General features: G+C 32.4%; 1 protein-coding gene and 2 long non-coding RNA genes across 6 annotated transcripts; 1 reads left to right on the top strand and 2 right to left on the bottom strand.

Moving 5' to 3' along the window:
- Positions 1–675: 675 nt before the first annotated feature.
- Positions 676–1,921, top strand: LOC114404500 (NADP-dependent malic enzyme, chloroplastic-like). The gene is made up of 6 exons (XM_028367416.1): positions 676–766; positions 1,097–1,201; positions 1,277–1,378; positions 1,466–1,531; positions 1,653–1,729; positions 1,823–1,921. The coding sequence occupies exons 1-6, from the start codon at positions 676–678 to the stop codon at positions 1,919–1,921; spliced, it is 540 nt and encodes a 179-aa protein (XP_028223217.1).
- A 2,010-nt stretch (positions 1,922–3,931) lies between these two features.
- Positions 3,932–13,151, bottom strand: LOC114404497. 4 transcript variants are annotated; one of them, XR_003665011.1, is made up of 7 exons: positions 12,780–13,151; positions 12,185–12,237; positions 11,807–11,886; positions 11,197–11,273; positions 9,443–9,522; positions 4,388–4,473; positions 3,932–4,192 (listed from the first exon to the last, which is right to left on the bottom strand). It is a non-coding gene; the product is annotated as an uncharacterized LOC114404497 (long non-coding RNA). The 4 variants fall into 4 exon arrangements; XR_003665010.1 differs by having other exon boundaries at positions 11,807–11,875; positions 12,780–13,149; XR_003665012.1 differs by lacking the exon at positions 12,780–13,151 and adding an exon at positions 12,407–12,485.
- A 6,090-nt stretch (positions 13,152–19,241) lies between these two features.
- On the bottom strand, positions 19,242–20,401 carry LOC114404496. Its single transcript, XR_003665008.1, has 4 exons — positions 20,227–20,401; positions 20,009–20,098; positions 19,724–19,808; positions 19,242–19,357 (listed from the first exon to the last, which is right to left on the bottom strand). It is a non-coding gene; the product is annotated as an uncharacterized LOC114404496 (long non-coding RNA).
- Positions 20,402–22,898: the final 2,497 nt, after the last annotated feature.

Genomic DNA, 22,898 nt, shown 5'->3' with positions numbered 1-22,898 from the left:
TATCAATTGATTGGAAACGTAAAGTTCAATAAATTCTCCAATCATTGTTCAACTAAAACTTACTATTTTATATATATCACGTTACTACAAAAATAAGTTTTAACGACATTGATTCAATGATGGTTCAACCAAAATTGTCGTCGTAAAAATTGTGGTGACATTTTTGTAAATAGTAATAACATTTCAATGGTGGTTATAAAAAAAAAACATCATTGAAATTGCAAATCGATGATGGTTTTAGGGGAACCATCGTTGAAATCAGTTTGAAAGTGAGGAGTTTTGGCTTTTGAGTCTCATGCCCTTTTAGAGTTTCACTCCATCTCACTTCGTCTCTGTCGCACCCAAAAATGCATCTCTGTTGGAGCTGCCCAACACAGACACCGAAGCTGTCTAGTGTTGCTGTCGAAGCTTCTTTTTACTAAGAATCCTCTGTTTGGATATCTCTTTTTCCCTACAATCTTCCTCTCCTTCTTTTTTTTCTTATTCTTCCCTCTCACCACCACTGCCAAAATGCACCATTTCGCACGAACCGTCTCCCCCTCCACCTAGGTCCTCAACGACCAACAATAGAAAATAAGCCACCTCTATTTATTCTTCTACATCATTGTCAGTGGCTAGAACTAGATTGGTGAATTAACTGGGATTGATTAGATTGCGCTGAAAGTGTGTGGGCACATGTGCAGTAGGAAAGTGATACCGAGAGAGGCGGTCTTGATGAAGATTAGAGCCGATGTGGATGCAAGAAGAGAGAGCACTACTATAACTGGTAACTTATGATTGAGGCTAAGACTTTCTGGTGCATTGTTTGGTTTTCATACAACTACACACTACATGTTTAATGAAAAACTTGAATGACTCTGTATTAGGTTGTGTCTCAAAGCTTGTTTACTTATTATACCCACCTTTTTGGATTTTTTATTTTATTTATGAAATCTTGGTTTATCTTGTTTTGCAAATCTTTATGCCTTTTATTATGTTCATGCAACGGTTCAACTCCCATGATATGTTCCCAAAGGAATCTATTCTTTTCATATTCATTTTTTTTGTTGCATCAATTTGATTCAATTTTCTAATGCATTTATTTACTCTAAAGCAGGTTTAATTGTTAGCTTCCAGAAGAATTCACTTCAACACTTCAAGAAGCCTTCTGCTCACAAACATGAGCCTGTTAATAGTCTGCAAGAGGCAGTCAAGGTGTTTAGTATGTCTATTTATAGTCTATAATAGGTTATCTTAGATATGTCCTTAATATGCTTGATTATTGCACACTTTCAAGTGATCAAGCCAACAATTATGATTAGATCATCAAGAATGGGAATAACATTTACAAAGGAAGTAATTGAGGCTATGGATTCAAACAATGATGTAAAACCTTGTGTCCCTCTTGTTGTGGATGAGTATTTGTGTGAGTATTTAGATGTATGATTTTAAATATTGTCATGCCCGACTTGCATAAACCTCTCATTTTTGGCTCTCTCTAGTCCCTTCTCACACTCTAAGTGTATAGTTGAAGAAGCTTACCAATGGAGTGAGGAAAAAAACTTATGATCACATCTTTCTCTAAAATTGTTTAAGTATTCTCTGATGCAAATTATGCTTAACACTCCTACATTTTTGCAGTAATATTAATTTTTTTGCTTGCTTCTCCAAAAAGGGTCGCACAATTTTTGCTAGTGGGAGTCCATTTGGTCCTATTGAATACAATGGCAAAGTTTATACTTCTAGCCAAGTTTTAAAATCTTCTTCAAATTTAGTATTATTTCTCTCTTTTCATTTTGTAAACAACATAATATCATATATGATTCTTTCCTTGTTAATTGAGGAAACCAATGCTTACATTTTCCCTAGCTTTGGTTTGGGTTTAGTAATGCCAAGAGCATTTATAGCACATGATGATATGCTTCTAACAGCTTGTAAGTAAATATGTCAAATTTAGCATGATACTTCCAATGAACATCATCATGCTGAGTAATTGATTTCTTTTTAATGGTAAAGAAGGGAATACCTTACTTTATTTTAATATTCTTAATTCCTTTGTATTTTGTTGGCTTACATTCACCTCTTTGCCGATGATAAGAGTATTTATAAATACAAATAGCCCCAAAATATTAAATACACTCTTTGACTAAATATATGTGTGAAACTTGGAGCCTATTAATATGTGATAAGCAATGCTTAATAACAAACAATGGTTTTAGATCATATAAAATTTAGAAAGAAATGATATTACCATATTGAATCAGTAGAATAGATTGTTGTGGCTAAAAATATATGTAAAATGTTTTGGAAGGATTTTATTCAAAATTGTGGTAGAAGATTATATAGGGGATCTTATGCAAGACACAAAGGTTCTGAACTTTAAAAAAAAAGTACATAGTCTTTGTTTTTTGTGAAAGTCTTGATTGGTGGAAAAAAAACACATTATCAATATTGGTTGATTGTAATTGTTTTTTTTTTCAATATTATCAAAATCAAATTGCATAAAAAAGATATTTGCTCATTTCCTTAACACTAAGATCCTTGTTTACTATTTAAACACTTAAAAAATGTTAAACTGAAAATTCATCTATTAACATTTTATTTTGAAAAAAAAACTATTATTTTATAATCTAAGAGTGCCCCAATTGTAATATGCACAAGTCTAGTTTGAATTAGCTTATAATTTATTAAAAGTTTTCAAATGTGATATGAATATAAAATTAATTTATATCTAATTTTTATAAATTTATAGAATTAAATAGTGAACTTCTAAAATGTCAAAATATATAAAGTAATTTTAATTTATTATACAATAAATATGATTCATTTTATATCAATGGTAGGTACTACGATCTTGTGAATGAAAAGCCATTCCCCAGGTGTTATGAATGGGAAAAGTTGAAATTCTAGATGGCTAATGTAGTGTTCCACCAAGACATCCTTGAAGTGGTGAATTTGGAAGTTGTTGAAGTGGTGGTGGTGTTATTTTCCTTTTCCATAAACTTACATTTACTTGTAAAGAAAGTAGAACCTTTAATTTAGAATGTGTAGACTAATGATTCATATCATATGTTGTAGTGGTTAGTGATGGATGTAACACCCCAATCTAATCACACCAGAATGAGAAGGATCGAGAGGTTGTATAGGTATGAGACTATGTAGTTGAGGATGAGAATGACTTGAAAGAATTAAGTGGTACTACATATACAAAAGATGCATCTACTTTTCGGTAACCCATCACTTAAGAACTCCATGTTAAAAAGATGTTGGTGCTCCAAAGTCCATGCGAACCATATTAAATAAAATATGGTAAAAAAATATTTATTAATTAAATCCTTAGATAAATGAATAAAATATGTGTTCCAATGTTACATTGTTTCAGAGCATCCATAACCCTAAAATCAATAGTAATATATAAAGTGGAGACCTAAACATCTCTTGTAACATCATCATCATAACCTTACAAACACTCACCTGCAACGCTGGCATTTAGCCCAAACACAAACAAGACAAACAGATAGGGAATAAGATACATCTCAAAATAAATTTAAAACATTAAGGAAGACATAAAGATATAAGATATATTTATAAACAATTGTGTTCCAGAACACAAGCATGCCACATGCAAATCAAACATTACATACACAAATTCACACACGAAATGTGATGGAGATTAGACCCATAGACTTGTATGTGCATGTGGTACCATTTTGGAAAACACTGTGAATGTATTCCGGGAGTCCATGTAGTCGACGAATTGTCACACAATGGGCATCTGACACTATCACTCTTATCAAGATGATATGGATGGCGACGTGTTAGGATGTTTTGACCTTGCAAGGATACTCCAACATGCGACACCTTCTATCCCGACATGCACATTTATATACTATCATACAAATTACAGAATTAATTAAAGTGATTTTATTGAATAAACATAAAGAAGCTCATGTGGGTAAAAGGTTCACATTCGTGTTAATCACCAAATAAAAAACTTATCAATTAAGGGTGTGAAAACATCTCTGGCCAAAAACAAGGTCATCCAATTTTTTTACAAAAGAAAACAAATTAAGCAGTGAAATAACATAAAGTAACATGTTCAGAATATTATGCAAATTATTCAAAAACCCATGTCCCAATGTCACATCCTATTAGAGCATTGTGTTCCAACATCCTCTAGCATGAGGTTCTCCATAGCCATCTACCTAACCATCTGCTCTCACAAACACAAAGTTTGAGATCATCACAGGATCCAAACATAAACTGTATACACAAGGAGTGAGTTATCACATTCCTAACTAATAGAGAAAAACGAAACAACATATATATATATATATATATATATATATATATATATATATATATATATATATATATATATATATCATATAAATGAAATACAACTTACTTTAACACAACTCATGTCATTCCACCATTTATCGCATAATATCACATCTCAATGCTACACGTCTCACACATTTTCACATCTTTCACCTACTCAAGGATCAAAACACAATATCACTCAACCAATCTATATTGATCAGTATACAAACATTATGCAACAAATATACTAAGACTCAATCTTATATGCAATGTGGTACCATGCCAGTGAAAAACCTTGTCGGGCGTTTAGGAGTACATGACAAGGCAGACCACACACTTGTAAGTCAAGTCACTCTCTCTAGGTAAAATCATAAGGAGACTAGTCAGGGTCACTCTATTTTGTGATAACGCTCCAATCATATGAGATCAGCATAGGCTTCAAGGAACATTTAAATCGAGTGTATTTACCCCCAAGGCCTACACTCCGAAGAGTCTGTCAAGTCCAACCCATAAAACATTTGAGCATGCAGACACTATCTATGAATTGTACACAACACAATACTCCTTAATTGTTTTCAAAATAATTTTAACCTCTCGCGCATCAAGATGATTAAAATCATCTGATTCCTACAGTGGATCCCATCATAATACTCATCGTGCATTAACTCGTCGTCCTTAAAGGGTCTTACAGTCGTGTGATTGTACGGTTCATAGCTCACAACTCAATGCACACAACATCTCAATACACATGTGTGATCTCACAATTTATCACATAGTTCATCACATATTCAATTTGTCACTTACTCACAATTTCAATCACAATTTCATGATCTCAATATAATAATTTATCATGCTAATCAAGTAAATCTTATCCAAAATTCAAAAAATTTATACAAAAATACTTCTCAAAACATGAGGAGTAAAACCCATCAAATAATTTCACATAATCATATCAAAATTAAGGAATCAAAATCATAGGTTAAAAACACGAAAACACCAAGAGCACTCAATTTTATCAACCAATTTGCATCAGGACATGAATTGGTCCATCAAACACAACAATATCATAATTATAATAGTAAAAGGCAGAATTATAATTCAGTAAGAATCCCAAAATAAACCCCAATTTAATCCTCTAAGCATCTCTACACATGTTCATTCTAATCCCAATTGCGATAAACTCATCCCTTACCTCTAAGAGGGCTCAAGTGTATAGTCCGACACTAATAGTAGCATCTCTAGCAGTTCCCTAAGATTCCTCAAGCTTTTCCTCTGGTTTCTCTGCTAGGGTTTCCAAGCGTTAGACAGAAGGAGAAGGGATTTGAGCATTCATTTCATTATCTCCGTGTGAGGGACATCTCTCTAAGCATAAATATTTTTCTCACAAATCCCAATACTAGGGATGTTTAGAATGAGTTCCAAACCTGGTGTTCAAATTTCGCAACGATCCAACGGTTAACGAGTCAGGGATCATAGTTTTACTATCATGGGTTTAGGTATGTGGGAAAAAGAGAGAGTTTCGGAAGAGGGAGAAGCGAAAATGAATTTTAGAGAAAAAGAGAGCCTAGAGACGTAATGTTAATTTAAAAACTGACCTAATATGTCTCTATTTATAGCTAGGGTACTCTTAGCATATTATTTACTCTAATTTTCTTTATTTTATATTCTTTTTATTTTCTAAGAACATATATTTATTTTATTTACCATAAAATCATTATTTTAATCAATAAAATTATCTCTTCTTATTTATTTAATTACAAAAACCTAATTATTTTCCTAAAACTCTATTTATTTTTAAATAAATTCTTTTTTAATTTATTTTACGAAAAACTGGGTGTTACACAACACATGTGTTCATAATAAGCTTAAAGTGAATTTCAAACCGTTCCACTCCCGAGGTCAGAGTTATACATCAACTTAGTCATGACCTCCCCGGTTAGGTTCATAAATGTCATTCACTTTAAAACACATATGCACAACATGATGCATGGTTCATAGACTATATGAACATGTTTTATTTTCGAATTCCCTTGGAGATTCCTATCCTGTGGGGATAGGTTCTCCTAACATTTTTCACAACACATATGCATACCATAGCAATTACTTTCACATATACTCATGGACATCATGCATTTAGTCACAATATCAAGCACGAGAACATTCACTAATTTACACAACAATATTATCACATCGCTTCATTCATCAAATCATAAGTATAACATCATGCATCATACTACCACTCATTGTGATATCAATATTACACACTCATTTTTCCTTCTACATTACTATGACATTCATAGAGTATATTAATCATGTATAGAGTTGTACTAATCTATTAAGATGGTTTTTATCTCATTAGAAAGATAAGACAGTTATATCCAACTTCTATGTTGACCTCAAAATCCCTTTCAATAGTTTAGACACCTAAAATTAGGAAATATACTAACTCATCGCATAATTCTGACAACTTAACCTTTACTCACTAAAATTGAAATATCTAGAGTTATATAAATCCTTTTTGAGTGAAATCAAATCCCTTAATTAGATAACATCTAGGGACGCAACTCTTATGAAGACGAAAAAGTATAATCCTATCATTTAAGTACATGTTTTGGTGTTCTAAGTTAACATTTTCTATTCGAAAATCAACATGTGCGTCCAACATCAATTATCAAATTCAATTTCAAGAACATCAAAATGACAAAATGTCAAAACATACAACAATTAAATTCACCCAAATCATAACAAAACAATGTGTTTTAGCGTATTCACAACTCATCCAAGAAAATAAACTTGCTATAATAAAAAACCTAAGATCATACAATCTACTTGTGACTTATTACCACTCAAACAACAAAAGAAAAAAAGAGAACCCACTCCCCTTAACCTCCAATGAAGAAATTTCTCAACAAGAAAAAAGAAGAAGATCTCGTGACCATTCCCAAGAACGTATTGACCCAATGGTTTCGTCCACCACAATCTTTATGACAACTCTTAATGTGGCAAAAACTTGGTTGTGATTTAAAACACAATCTCAAGCCGCCTAAATTCCCTGAGTTTGAAATCTCAAAGGGAAATATAAAAATATTGTCCGAGGGGCTCTGCACCTAACACTAAGCCCACTTAATTCTTTGGTGCATATAAGGCTTGTGGTCTCCTTTATATATAGGGAAAGAAAGGGATTCGTGAGGTTATTGTATCCAATGTGAGACTAAGAGCGTTTTTCATGATCAAGTCACCTACTTTGGAGTTGATTTTCTCTATGATAGAAGTCGATTTTGGTTTTCAAGGTGTATGAATGAATTGTAGCTTTTTCAGCATGTTTTTCAACGATGCAAAAAAACACCTCAAATAGACAACTATAACTCAAGATATGATGTGTTCTATCTAGGTTTGTCATTAGGGGGTGAGAATAGGCTAGACCGGCCTACAGGGGCCTACGACCTGGCCTACATAAAGCGTGGTCTGGCCTGGCCTATTTAATTAAAAGGCTAGGCTCAGACTTTTTTAAAAGTCTATTAAATTAAATAGGTCAGGCTTAGGCTTATTAAAAAGTCTTATAAGTCCGATAGGCCAGCCTATATATATATATATATATATATATATATATATATATATATATATATATATATATATATATATATATATATATATATATATATATTTATATATTTATATATATATATTTATATTATTTTTTGGGTACAATTAATATTATTTTTTAAAAAAATTAGCAGATTTCATTCCTATAATTAAGTAAAATTTTAATTACAAGGTGTGAGTCATGTGTTCCTTTATATTTCTCATTATTTTTATTAGTTTTCCTATTTCTGTTAACAGTTCCTTTTTTCTATTCCTATTAGGTTTCCTTTTTTCTTTTATTACGTTCCTGTATTCTAGAGCAAATAAAAATCATATCCTATCATATCCTATTACGTTCCTATACAAAAATCATATTCTATCATATCTTATTAGTTCCTATACAAAAATCATATTCTATCATATTTTATTACGTTCCTATACAAAAATCATATCCTATCATATCCTATTACGTTCCTATACAAAAATCACATTCTATCTTATGGTGAATATGGAGGAACTAATAATGAAATGACGTTACTATTAATTTTATTGGTAGATATTTTATGTACCAGTTCTGTTCAAATAAAATGGAGATGTAGGTTTTATTTTTTTGTTGTAATAATTAATATGTTGGTTTGATAGACTTGGATGATACTACCTCAAGTATGAGGTTTTCTTTTGTTTTAGATTATTTTATATCATTTGGTGATTTCTGTTTATATTATTAATATATTTTTAGAACTATCAACTAAATTAACGTTAGATAAAAATTAAGGCAAATTATATATTAAGGCCTTGTTTAGCTTATTATAGAAGGTGCGTTATTTTTTTGTTTTTGGTAAAAACAACTAAGAATATTAAAGATTTAATGTGAAAAAGATTTTTAAATAGGATTTTGAATAGACTATCAGGTCAAGCTAGACTTTTTAAAAAGTCATACTATAAAAGGGGTTTTTTAAGTCGGTTCTATGGGACATTTAACGACGATTTTTAACCGTCATAGAATACAGTGTCATAAAATGACATGCTACTTTTTACGACGGTTTTGGAACCATCATCATATATATGGGTTTCTAAGACGGTTATTCAAATAACCATCTTATAATGTGTCATTTATCAAAGACGGTTTTCTTGCAATATTCGACTTAGTATACAGGACTTTCTAAGACGGTTATTAGAAAAATCGTCTTAGAAAGTTAGACATACTAAGACGATTTTTGGAATAACCGTCTTAGATTCTCAAGTCACATGAGACATATTAGGATGATTATTTCAAGAACCGTCTTAGTATGTCTAGCTTTCTAAGACGGTTTTTCTAATAACCGTCTTAGAAAGTTCAGTATTTTTTTTTGCAACAATTTTATTTTTTGTAATATTTGTGGCTGCTATTTTATTTTTTGTAATTTCTTTAACTAATACAATACTAAACATTGATTTTGAAGAAAATTAAAGTATACTCATTATTTTCAATTGAAAAATCATTATATTACATAATACAAAAATTTACATAATTAATTAGATTCTCAAATTTTGCAAGAATTTACATTACTATTCACACCTTAAGTAGAACAGGGACTAAAGAGTAAAACACAAGCATGGCCACTGCAAATCCAACCAAAGTCCAACCAAAGGAAGCACCTGAAACCAACATTGAAAGAAATGAATATGAATGATGATGCTTACAGGTCTTACATCACTGTTGAGAGCATGTTATGACAACATATAACATTATAACTTGATATCAGGCATCCTAGTTAAAGTGAAATAGTATCGTTTACTCAACCACAGAGAGAGAGTGATAAATAAAGCTTAACGCCTCTGTCGACCAATGAATAGATTTAAGTTTATTGCACTCAAGTATGCTTATGTAATAATTAAGGATACAACAGGAAAAAGATGCAATAATTCTAGTCAATGGACATAAGTTTTTTTTTTTTTTCAATGATAGGGGGACAACCATTAAAAGTTGCCATTGTATTAAAACATAATTCCAAGTTTAAGACTCAAGTCACAGTGAAGTTATATTCTGGCCTCAACCAATTACAAACTAGTTAAGAATTATCATTGCTATGGAATAAAGTTATTAGATAGGAGATTATGCAGAACAAAAGAAACATTAGATTATCCAAGCTCATATTAGACCCTTTTGGGATTAAAAAAAACAATAGTGTGATTTGCCATCATATGATTCCTCAGGTTTAGAGATAACATTAGCAATGTATTAATAGCATTGAAGACAGAAAATTTTATATACTACATATAATGAAATGACAAACGTTATTTCTGAATTCAGCTAGTACTACAATTCATCAGTACGTTAACTAATATCTTAATTAATATCACACAGGCAAGGCACAATAATCTTTTATATCTTAATTAATATTTATTTATTGTGAAAGATTTTTTTAGTTGGATATAAAAAAATGATTTTTTTTAGTACAATGAAACGAACAAGCACAAATTGAAAAAAAAAACCTCCCATATATAATTAAAATAATATTATATTAAATTAGAGTGTTTTAGGAGCTACTATTTAATTTAACAATAACATTTGAAATATTTTTTTTAGAGAAATTTCAGAAAATTTTCTTAACTTTCTATATGTATCCATCTATCATTCTTTTATCTTTATTTTAAAGTTAATTTTTAATATATATTTTTTCAAAAATACCGCTAGTTAAAAGTAACCTGATATTATAATATGTTTCTTATAAATCTAAAATACAGTCCAATTTATGTTAAAAATATTTATTTGTAATAAATTTTATTTTGTGTAAATTTTAAATGTATTTAAATGTATTTATTTATTATAAATTTTAGTTATATAAAATAATTATTTATTTTGTGCAATGCACAAACTAAAATACTCATTACTAAAAGAAGTTCTAATTTTGAATTTATAAAGTTAAATAATGGAATCAAACTTTGCTAATCCCATATCCCCTTCCCGTACTTGTTTCCAATCAATTCTTTAAAACTTTAGCAGGACGTACTGTAAGATTGAAACTTTTTTAGTAATCAATGCAATTACTATAGTTTATTTATTTTTTACCGCCGGTACAAGGTTTATTTATAATTTGTGAACAATTAATTAATAATGAGCAAGTGTTAGAGGAAATTATATATATATGAGCCATTAGCATAGAGAAAATTGAAATGAAATCCAGTGATTTCAACAGCCCAACTCCAAGTAATATGCAGAAAAAAAGTTATAAATAAAGCAGCCCATACCAGAACTTCTATTTGAACAGTAGAAGGTTGTTTTTCATGAACATAGAAGGATAGGGAAGTATATGCATATTCATTGGGTACCTGTAGGAAGTCATGACTTCGGGATCTCTTAAAAGCCTTTGTCTTCATAATACATTGACAATGAGCAAGTATAGAACCTGCCACAAAGTGTAGACATGTGGTATGCATCATGTAACAAGTCATCAAAGTCAATACCCCAAAGTATTCATATTAATTGGAGTCAGTTTTTCATTTTAAAAAAAAAATTAATTATAAATATGCATCACACTCAAACAGAAGAACCTAGAGAATATACTAATAATATTTTATAATCCAAGAGAGCAGCAAATGCAATGCATGCCTCACGCCTTGAAAGAAACTAACACATCTCTAATATTTCTTCTAGTTGTTTGTCATATTGTTCAACTAATCATGAATCATGCTTCTAGTTCTAGAGTTCTATTATTCAATCACTATCCATGAGTGCGTGCCAAGTGTCCCAATTTTATTATTTTAAGAAAATGATGCCTCTAGTCTAGTCCATTTTCCTTTTCATTGAAAGTCATATATATTACCTAACTGCTTGCCTCTAAAAAAAAGAAAGAAAAACCTGACACGGTCATCAAAGCCCAAAATGAATTAAAGAGCATTTATAGCAATAGTGAAGGCAATTCTAAGAAATCATTCTTACCTTGAGAGTATTGTGAATTCGATCTAATGCCATGCTACCAAAGTTTGTGAGCATCCCCAGGATAAATTTCTACCATGAAGCTACACCAGTTAGATATCTTTAATCATATGCATTGCACACTCCCTTGCGTTTAAATACCTCAAGATGCATTAATGAATAAATTGTTTGCAAGAAAACGATTTGTGCATATTGGCAAAACTAGGAATAACAGGCTGATGAAGACAAAGAACTGCATTTATTTACTCAGGGAACATTCATTCTCTATAGTGTTCCTTCGTTAAATAGATTTCCCAGCCCCCATGTGAATGAAAGCCATTAAGAAAAAAAAGAGTGCCTATCCAAGAAATAATCCAAGAGAGAAGAGAAAGCTAAGCTTACAGCTGCCACGGGAATCTCAAGAATGTCAAACCATGAAGGCATTACAGAACCATCTACAAAAAGAGCAAATCAGTAGATTAATTATCTTTTAAAATGAATAAGCATACAACATTTTTCATAGCATTGTATCTAAAAGAAAACAGGACTGCAAGGCTATCATGATGTCAACAAATGCCATCTTAGATGATGTTAAAATTTGAATGGATGTACAATAAAAGATACCAAGTAGAAAATCCAGGGTAAGCAAAGGATGAATAGGAGAAGAGATGGCAGGAAACAGATTTAGCATACAGTTATATGAGCAAGGACCATCAATCAGAACAGAAATTCTAATAAATAATTTCCTTGAACTTACGTATGCTATGATCTCCCAAACACCTCAATTACAATATTTGGTGGTTGAGATTTGAGTGCTGATCATAAAATTTCAAGTGGTATGGAACTAGAAAATTAAATTAGACCAATTGAGGAAATCAGAAGGTCAATTTTGTACACAGCATAGCCGATCTATGAACCGGGATGTAGAATGAAAGTGAACAGGCAAATTCAAGGTAATTAAGTTGAAAGTACAGAGAAATTGAGTGTAAAAACATACAGTTGCAAGTGACAGGGGCAGAAGGGAAGGACCATTTGGCATCTCTGAATTGGGAAGAAGTGAATAAGGTTTTGATGGGTTCCCATGAATGCCCTCACCAATCTCTCTGACCAAAGGGCCCTCCTCTATTTTCTCTACTGCTCCTGCCATACTTTCCATCACCCCGCGAGAATGACGGCCGACTATCATCTTCCAGCATCTTGTCGTTGCTGAACCGATAAATCGCATACCCATGACCATGGCCTTCAGAAAATATTCAAACCAAAAAGGAAAATATAAAAAAAAAATCAACACAAGCAAAGGATATATTCTCGCATCCAGAAAAAACATAGACCAAAAAATAAGACACACAAAAATCTTGCAAAAAGAAAAAAACCCTCCTCAAGGCAAAAAGTAAAAATATTCCAATAACAACAACAGAAGCCACGGATCTTCAAAAATAACCCAAGGTCGACCCTCCAAAACACATCAAATACACAAAGAACAACCCACCAAATCTTAAACCACTGAAAAACTCTTTCCGATAATGAAAATAAAAAAATAAAAACTAAATAAGAAAACAGATGCGCAAGTTTTCCGGCATGTTGTGCAAAACAAAACGCAACCGAAACAGAGAGTTGGAATGAAAACTCACCTAGCGGTCGGCGAAACTCGGCGGATCCCCAGCGGTTGAAGTCGCGGTGGTGTGAGGAATCCCTCCATCTGGCGATAGACCCAAGCAACTCGAACCTCTCGTGCTTCCTCTCCTTGAAGAAGTCCTTTCGATCTCAAGGCAATGGTTCAGGCGGCATCAAAACCAACCCAATAGCATGGGCAGCCACAGATAACAATACCTAGGGTTTACCACCACACCCGCCGTGCATGCAAATTAATAAACCCTTGAGGTATATCTCGGCATACCCTAAATTCGTATCGAACTCGTTAGCGGCAGCGCTGGAGCTCGGCCAGCCAGTTTCGGTCACAATAATCGACACGGTCTCGTGAAGGAATTGGAGGAGTGAACCGAATAGGGTTGCGCCGTTGGGTTCTTGAAACTGTGCGTTGGAGGGAGGGAAAGGGGAGGTGAGTGTGGTGACGAATGAGAAGGAGGTGGAGACCTTGATGTTTTCGAAATGAGAAGGTTCAGGAACTAGGGTTGGTGAAATGAGTATGTGGGAGGACGCATTTTGTTTTTTTTTTTTTTTTAACTACGACGGTTTTTTATTAAAACCCGTCGTAAACTTTATTGCATATAACATTCTAAGGCGGTTTTTAATAACTGTCTTAGAATGTACGACGTAAAATGTAATTTTTTTATGATAATTACAAAAATGTCATTGCACCACTTTTTAAATCGGGTCTACAATAACTGTCATAAATCACACGTCGTAAAAAATGCTTTTTTTAGTAGTGTCAGGCCGAGCCAAAATAAAAGTCTTTGATAGGCTATAGGTCAGGCTCAGGCCTAAAAAATTAATCGTAGGCTAGGCTCAGGCCTTTTAATGTCTGGCCTGGCCTGGCCTATTCCCACCCCTATTTGTCATCATAAAACTAACACTAGACTTTGACAATCTTTCAAGCATTATAACTATAAGAAATTAATCTAATACTCTTCTAACACCAAATATAATATGATATAATAAAGACGACAACAACAACAATAATATATACAAAATACACGCATGTATAGGAACATACACACTATCACAATACAAGTACATGTTTAGAACAAAATTAATAATATACAAAATAATCACAACAAATATTTACAAAACATATAACAAAAGAGTTCTAATAAGAGTTTTCCTTAGGGTATTTTGCTAGTACTCAAAACTTGGGGTGTTACAATGGAACACCATTGGAATTGGAGATGATTATAACAATTAGCAAGGAATGAACAACATACTTTTTAAAATGTAAAAATAATGTGTGTATTTGAACAATGTTTGATAATATTGTACATCATTTATATCATATTTATTTATTTATTTATAATTTTGTTTGGACTCCTTGGATATATTTCCTATATTTGTTTTGGACTAGATTGCATATATTTGTTCTTTGTTAAATTACAGGTTGAGTGCTCTTTATAACAAAAGAAACATTAAAAACAAAAAATTATATGACTGTTCCCAGAAAATTGTCATAAAAAACTCAAATCAATGATTAATTTTTAAAAAATCATCATAGAAGTTAGACTTTCTATGATGGGTTTTTGAAAAATTACCTTTAATGTTGACCTTTCTATGATGAATTTATGGAAACTGTCATAGAAATTTCATTTTCTATGATGATTTTCAAAAAAATCTATCATAAAAGTATGGGTCATTTTTTATTTATGAAAACATAACATATTTTATGATGATTTTAAAGCCATCATGAAAAACCATTCACATTTAACCGTCATGGAAAGTCCTACAAAACTATCTTCAAAGGCTTTATTTGTAGTAGTACGAGTTGACTTTTAAAATTATGATATTCTCTTTCATTGGTCTCATTATATATATTGTCCTATAATTTGAATATTTGTAAATAATATAATTTATTATATTAACGCAACTCTATTAATGCTAATAATTGAGATGCATGAACAATAAATACAAAATTAAATAAGACCACAATTTATGCACACGTTACAAAAATGCAAACTTAAATATTAGGTTAAATTTTTTTATTCTATTACTAATTTAATCATATTTATAAGACAAAATGGCATTTACAAAAGTGCCCTTACCTATTTCGTTTATATATATATATATATATATATATATATATATATATATATATATATATATATATAAGGTAAAAGGATAAAGTTTTCTTCCAATACTACCCACCAATCCCTTTTTATATATATAAAGATTACCAACAATTAATTAGTATAATTTTAAGACATTTGCATTAGGAATAATCAAATAAATTCATTCTCTATAGAATTTAGTAAGTGAAATTAGTGAACAATTGTTCCTTCAATCATCAGCAGCATGTGGCCATTTAAGACCAACATGGGGATTCAAATACTTTACATTAAAGAACATTATGATAAATTAAGCACGGACTTGACTTGCTCCTCTAGCCCTGGAAGGGAGTGCTTGTCGTCATAACCATACGCCAATTGTATCATACTTGCAGCATTTAGTGAGGCTTTAGTGAATGAAGAATGGAATATGGGCACCAAACAGACACTCTTGGTTGAGGCTCTTCCATGCATCGGAGATCTTATTCCTGACCCTCTCTCTTGCTATTCTCATCGTGTAGTCTGGGTGATTCCTCATGAGACAATTCACGTATATATGATCCATCATTGCCTGGTTGATTCTCATCCTTTACATATGCACAATAACAGTTATATAATTAATAATTTTAGTATCAAACATAATATTTCCTATTATCTTTTATATAAGAAAAAAATTACTATTTAATTAATAGCAATAAAAATAGTTATGTTAGTTTTTTATTTATTTAATCAATGCTGTCACAAATTTAAATTTTATTTCTAAAATACCTCTAAAATTAAATAGTTTAAGTAGTTGCTATATAATTAATGACATTACGCATACCTCTAAATTAAAATTTTCACACCATAGACTGTAGTTTATACTGTTATGGTTAATAACTGAATCCACTTATATAGATAATATAATATATAGATATGCCCAATCAATAAATTAAGAATATAAATTAAAGGAAATTAGTAATTATGAAGATTTCATATAATTAGAACAAAAGAAATATCCTCATTTATTTTATTATTTCTTATATAACAAGTGGCAGTATCTTTTATCTCTTTAAACAAATGCCTTATTTGTAAGGGTCTAACTTAGTTGAAAATGATACATAATTTATAAATTTCTCAATTTTCGAATTCCACGGATAAAAAAAAGTCTTATTTAGTTATTTAGTTCTTTAACACATTAGGCATGCTTACTTTGAGTAATTAAAAAGAGGAGGGTATTGGCATGCTTTTTTTTTTACCCAATGAAGTTAACAATATATAGTACTCATAAAATCTCTTTATCCTTTCATTTCCCAAGTCATCCCAAAGTCGCAGAATTGTTGCCGGGAAGAAATGATGCCAGAGGTTCAGTCTATGATCTTCACATTTTCCTCAGTTAATCCATGACCCAATTGAAAGAAAGTGTGAATCATCGCAATATGCACTCCAGAGCTTACTATCCCATTCTTTAAGTATTCTTCAGCAGTGGGCAAGTTCCCGGCCAGAGGCAAACCATTTTGCTTGAACTAGGAAGGCTTCGAACAAACTCTTCCACTGCAGGAAAATGGATAATCTAGATAGTATGAGTAAAGTTAAATAAAGTGCTTAATATGGAAAGAAAAAGTAAAATAAATCAAGGAAATATAATGAACCAAATTTCTTACCTAAAGAGCCAACTTACTAAAACATTGCCTCATCTACTTTCTCTAAGTGGTTATTATTATTGTTGGGAAAAACCTCTCACTGACGACATGCATCAAACATATGCGACACGCCCAAACCACGCCACATATAGAAAAAGAAAAGAATTCTGTATGTTTTTTTCCACGAAAGTTAGCATCCGTTTATTTTTGGTCATTTAAAGTTTTTTTTTTCAATTTTAATCCCTGCAAATTTACATTTTTTGAATTTTGATTCCTAACAAATATTTTGCTTATTCTTAATCTTGTAAATTGTATTTTTTTTTTATTTTGGTCCATAAGCTCTAATTTAGGGAGATTATAAAAAAAAAGAATCTTAAAGAGACTAAATTAAATTAAAAAAAAACATAAACTTACAAAACAAACTAAAAATGAACAAAATAAAACTTACAGAAAAAAAATTGAAAAAGTATTAACATACATAAGCCAATAAAAAAAGACATCGATTTAAGACTATTTGACACCTTTTATTTGTGTTTAAAAAACATATATCAACAAATATTCATTATGTCAAATAATATATTAAAAGTTTTCCTCACAAACTTGGGAAAAACTCTTTCCATTAGATTTTGTTGGATAAATTTATAAAAACTTTCTTGTTATAAGTTTTTTGACAAATTTTAATGACCTTTCCCATTACAAAATCAACTCTCACTTAAGTGATTTCTTTTCTCTTTATATATAAAGGCCCCCTTTTTTTTACAGTGATCATGAATGATTCCATTCATGAATATGATTAAGCGTGTAATTAAATTGTACCACCTCTCATGATACATTTTACTACTTCAATTTCCACTCATTTGAAATAATATTACAAATGAATTCATTTTCCCAAAACTTACAAACTAAAAAAATCTCATTTTTACCTTAAATAAGTTTTAACAATTTATAAGTTTCAGAATTTAAAATTAAACTAACACAACTACAAAAAGAAGCTTCTACATCGGTTGAAAACCGGTATCTACGACGGGCCCCACACCGTCTTTGTTCCAGATGTCGTTGTATGTCGACAACAACAACATCGGTCATCCTAGGACCCGTCTTTGTAATGCAAGAATACAACGCCAGTGGCTATAAAAGAATAGACGTTATAAAAAAGGATTCAACGACGCACATATTAGACAACCCGTCGTTGTTTTGGTCCATTTCAACGTCGGGTTAGCAAGACTCGTCGTTGTTGTTGTCCATATCAACGTCGGGTACGCATAACACCCGTATTTGTTTTGTTTCCTGTCAACATCGGTGGCGGGCTCACCACCGACGTTGTTTGGTAGTATGTCAACGTCGGTGGTGAGGACACCGTCATTGTTCTTTGAGGTTTCAACGACGGTGGCTCGAGCACCCGTCGTTGTTGGTAAATAAGGCTATAAAGACGGGTTTTCATAAGGATCGTCGTTGAAGTATTTTGCCTGCTCACAAAATTTGGGTTATACCATTCAAATTTCAAAAACAAAGCTACATTTATATACAACAAACATATATAAATACATTTAAAGGATAAATAACACAATCATGCATCAACCAAAAGAAAAGGGATATCGACGGTGACACTCACAGTGAGAATGTTATAGGTGGTTCAAAGTTCATCAAAGCCTTTCATGCATGCATTGTTTATATATATGAAAATAAAACAAAACCAGAAAGGGTATATATATATATAATTACCACTCGAGCCAATAAGCAAAGGGAGCAATGGACACAGTAGCAAAGAGTTGTCGATAAGCAACAAGGACAAGAGGGCTCATTCCAGATTCTATTGCAAGCATTTAAGTAATGTTCATCACTGCATAGACCAATTGCACAAGAACCATTAAGAGGAATGCACGTAGACCGGCACCCATATTAATTGTCTCTTTCTCACCCATCAGTCTTAATTTGAACTTTGGAGAGAGTGTTGTATGTGATGAATGAAATGCATGAGAGTGATGAAGTAACTTATAACTAGTTGATTCCAGTCATGTGCATGTCAACAAAATTTAATGATGCTTCTGATAGAAAACAAGGCAGCAAGTAGGGTTCACCGCGAATATTGAGAAGATAGATAGAACATACCTGTATACAGCTGCGTTGAACCATTGCTATTCATAGAAATTGTTACTAGTCTTCTGTGTTGGGCCAAAGATCAAATTTGCATCCTTTCAGGCCAAGCAGAATTTAACCTTCGTGCAAAATCTTCCACTTCCCTACAAGAAAAGAAACAAAGTCATCAAATGCAACATAAAAGACAAAACAAAAAAAATAAACCACTCAACAATTAGCTGACAAGATTATCCTCTTTCATAGGTTATATTTTGATATCACCATTCCACAAGTTGTCAACTAAAATTAAATAAATGAATGAACTACTACATAAGACAAATGCAGCACGCTCAACACTGAATTCAATTAAGCAAGACTCCTCTTGATTAATAATATTTTAAATGGAATGCAATCAATGAAACATGCACTAAACCAGTCAGGAAGATTCTGCATTTCATCAAATGACGATATTAATTGCATGCAGCATTCAAAATATGAGAATTTCACCCAACTGCTTTAGCACTAATTACCTGAGCATGTGACAAACTCCTCAAGAACTCTCTTTAATCATATTTTTCATCCCCTGGTCCCCTTCCCTTGGAATCCCTGCAATCTCTTTAATCATAATAATGATAATATCAACCAAAATATTATTAGACTGAAAAAATGACACTAACAGTTGATATAATGTATGCCTAGCTGATCAATTCAACAATTCATGTAAGCCTAGCTAATCAAATTTTAGAACTAGAACATTTTTTAGTTTCATGTATTAACTTATAGTTCATGAATCCACAAACAAGGAGGAAACACACCTCTTCAATGCTTGTGCTGCTAGTCACTTTGCTGCTACTGAACTTTAGGAGCGGAATCAAAGCAAAAGCAAGGTCAAATGATAATATCATCTGCTCAAATGATAAAATCACTTATTAGAACAATCTTATGGTAGATAATCCACATGTTGAATAACTAGTCTTGAACCCAAATTTAGGTATATAATAAACAAACAACAACAAAAGATTATCTCAATTACCTTCAAAATAACACTTGAGGCAGATTCAACCAAAATCTCCAGCCCCAAGGTAGCCATCAGTCATGCAAAAACAATGATACCCTGCACAGGAAATCTTATTAGTTATTAGCATGTACCTCTACCAAGCAACCATCCAATGACTGTGGACACTTCATTTGTTCACTTAACTGCTGCAGTGGCAAGCTTGGTGGTACTATAGCTGGACTAAATTGTTGCTGTGGTAATCAAATGCAGATGCAATGCAGTAGAAGGGGGTAAAGACAATATATTACTACAATTATATGAAATTGAGTAGGTAATACTAAGAATAGAATATTAGTAGCATGACCGAAAATAAAATAGCTGCTGTGTCAAATAACATAACAATTGTCTCAAATACAGGGAAAAAAAAAATACTCCAACGCCATCATTAGCCGTTTTGACTTATTGCTGTCTTTAAAAAAAATGTTTCCCATTTCTTTCGAATTGTGGTGATGATGCCGATGTCCAACGGTGTGTCATTAGCAAACCACTGCAAGTATTCATAATTGTAAGTTAGTACTGCAAATATAAAAATTCAGTTCCAATTGTACTGAAGTTTATGCATACCATGGACCAATCACTCTTTATGTCACTGGCTATGATGTTCCAGATCCAATGCATTATGTAATATCCACATTCATAACAGCCGGTTTGAACGTGACTCTACATATGGAAAACATTTGAACATCGTATACATTACATAAGTTCATGACTTAACTAGACAACACTAACACATGGTACATAGCTGACTTACCTTTACTTCAATCCACTTTGGTGCAACTGCCTTAGCTTCAGGAGACAAGGTCTTCTTCAATTTTGTCATTACACTGCTTTTAAAAAACCACATCAACGCATATACAACAAAATGTCAATCAATAATGACCATTAAAGAAGGCTTGCAAAAAGTTATATGGTATGAGATAACCTATTAATTGTAGCTTTGATATGCATATCAGGTTTCCTACGCAAAGAACAGAACCAAACAACAACATGTTGCCTAGGACACAAAATTACGAGTTGCCAATGTTCCCTGCATGTCATTCACATTAGATACGTATACACCCAAACATCATTTGAAGTATGTTTGTTAAATAGCACTTACTGATGGAAGTAAGGTCCAATGTACACCTCTCGGTCAGATTCCTTAAGCCATCTTTCAAGATATTGTTCGCATTCGCTGCGTCTATCCTTTGCACAAACCAACGACTGTGGCTCAAGGAATGCATACATGAAACCTTGACTGAATATTTGACTCCACTCATGCATATACCTATTCACATGATTTGAAAGTATTGTAGTGGATCATGATATTGAATGAATGAGGAATGAGTTATATGAAGGAATTCACTTACATTAACCATAATTGTATGACAGATATGTTCAGACTTTTGTCTCCTGCTATTATTTCAATAACATCTGAATATGTGATGAATATCGATGTAGATGCATCTACAATTCCAAGAAAGCTCCCATCAAAGCTGATTTGAAGTGGCTTGTCGTAAAGATCGAAACTGTACTTCATCAATTCACGCAACGGATCATCTGCGTCCACATTAGCCGGCTTCGGCACATGTGCATCCTCGTTGTGTGGAATACGTTGTGGATGCTACATGGTTAATGAAAGTGGGTGAGTATTTGTACTGTAATCTATGAATGTTTTACTTTACGTATGTCAAATCAAACATGTTACCTCATCTAATACAGCTTTCACAAGGTGTGTGGGCCAAGCTACAAATGTATTGACGGCCTGCTTCACATATTGTATTTCTGAGGTGGCATAGGGGACCTCAGCCTCAGGATCAATAACTGTTTCTACACTTACCCTGACAACATCATCTGCATATGCCACTGTGTGTATGATTGAATCCCCCTCCATTATTTTCCCCATGGCCACCAACCTTAAATGAACCATAAACAAAGCTTTTTTTAGTGCATATAAAACAAAAACTAAACCATGAACAAAACACAAACCAAACCCAACAATTACAGCTGCAAGAAAAAACAAAACTCCGATTCAATTTGACTTCAATATCTAATTTTTTAATGTACTTAGGTGGAGGATGTTGACGAAGAGAAGGAGAAGGAAGAAAGTAATTTAAAGAAGATTAAGGAAGTGTCACATTTTTTTTTTCCTCAGCAAGGAAGTGTCACATGAATGCTCGTTGGTGAACAAGCATAAGGTCATTTGGATGACAGAGCCTGAGGAGATCACAAAGGAGGAGTATTATGCTTTCTACAAGAGTCTCACCAATGACTGGAAGAGCATTTGCCTGTGAAGCACTTCTCAGGTGAGGGACACTTATGCTTGTAAGCCTATCCTCTTTGTTCCTAAGAGGGCACCTTTTGACAAGTTGACACAAGGAAGAAGCCTAACAATATTAAGCTTGGTGTGATTTAAACAAGGAAATAACTTAAGACTTGCAATTGTAACTTACCTCTTCATCTCTTTTATGTTAAAGTTGTTGACATTGTGCATGGCACAATAAACAAGGAAATAACTGCTGCCTGCTCGTACAAAGATGCTGCTTCCAAGGATTCTGCAGACGAATTTGTGATGTCCCCAGCACAAACTGCTAGACATGAATTTTTAGCATGCTAAAAATTGTCCTACCCCACCCCAGCAACTACAAGATTTAAGTTCTATTGGAACA

This window comes from Glycine soja, unplaced genomic scaffold (assembly GCF_004193775.1).
Source record: "Glycine soja cultivar W05 unplaced genomic scaffold, ASM419377v2 tig00104345_1_pilon, whole genome shotgun sequence".
Lineage (NCBI taxonomy): Eukaryota > Viridiplantae > Streptophyta > Magnoliopsida > Fabales > Fabaceae > Glycine > Glycine soja.
The sequence above is the reverse complement of the archived record's forward strand: the minus strand, read 5'-3'. Positions and strand labels throughout refer to the sequence as shown.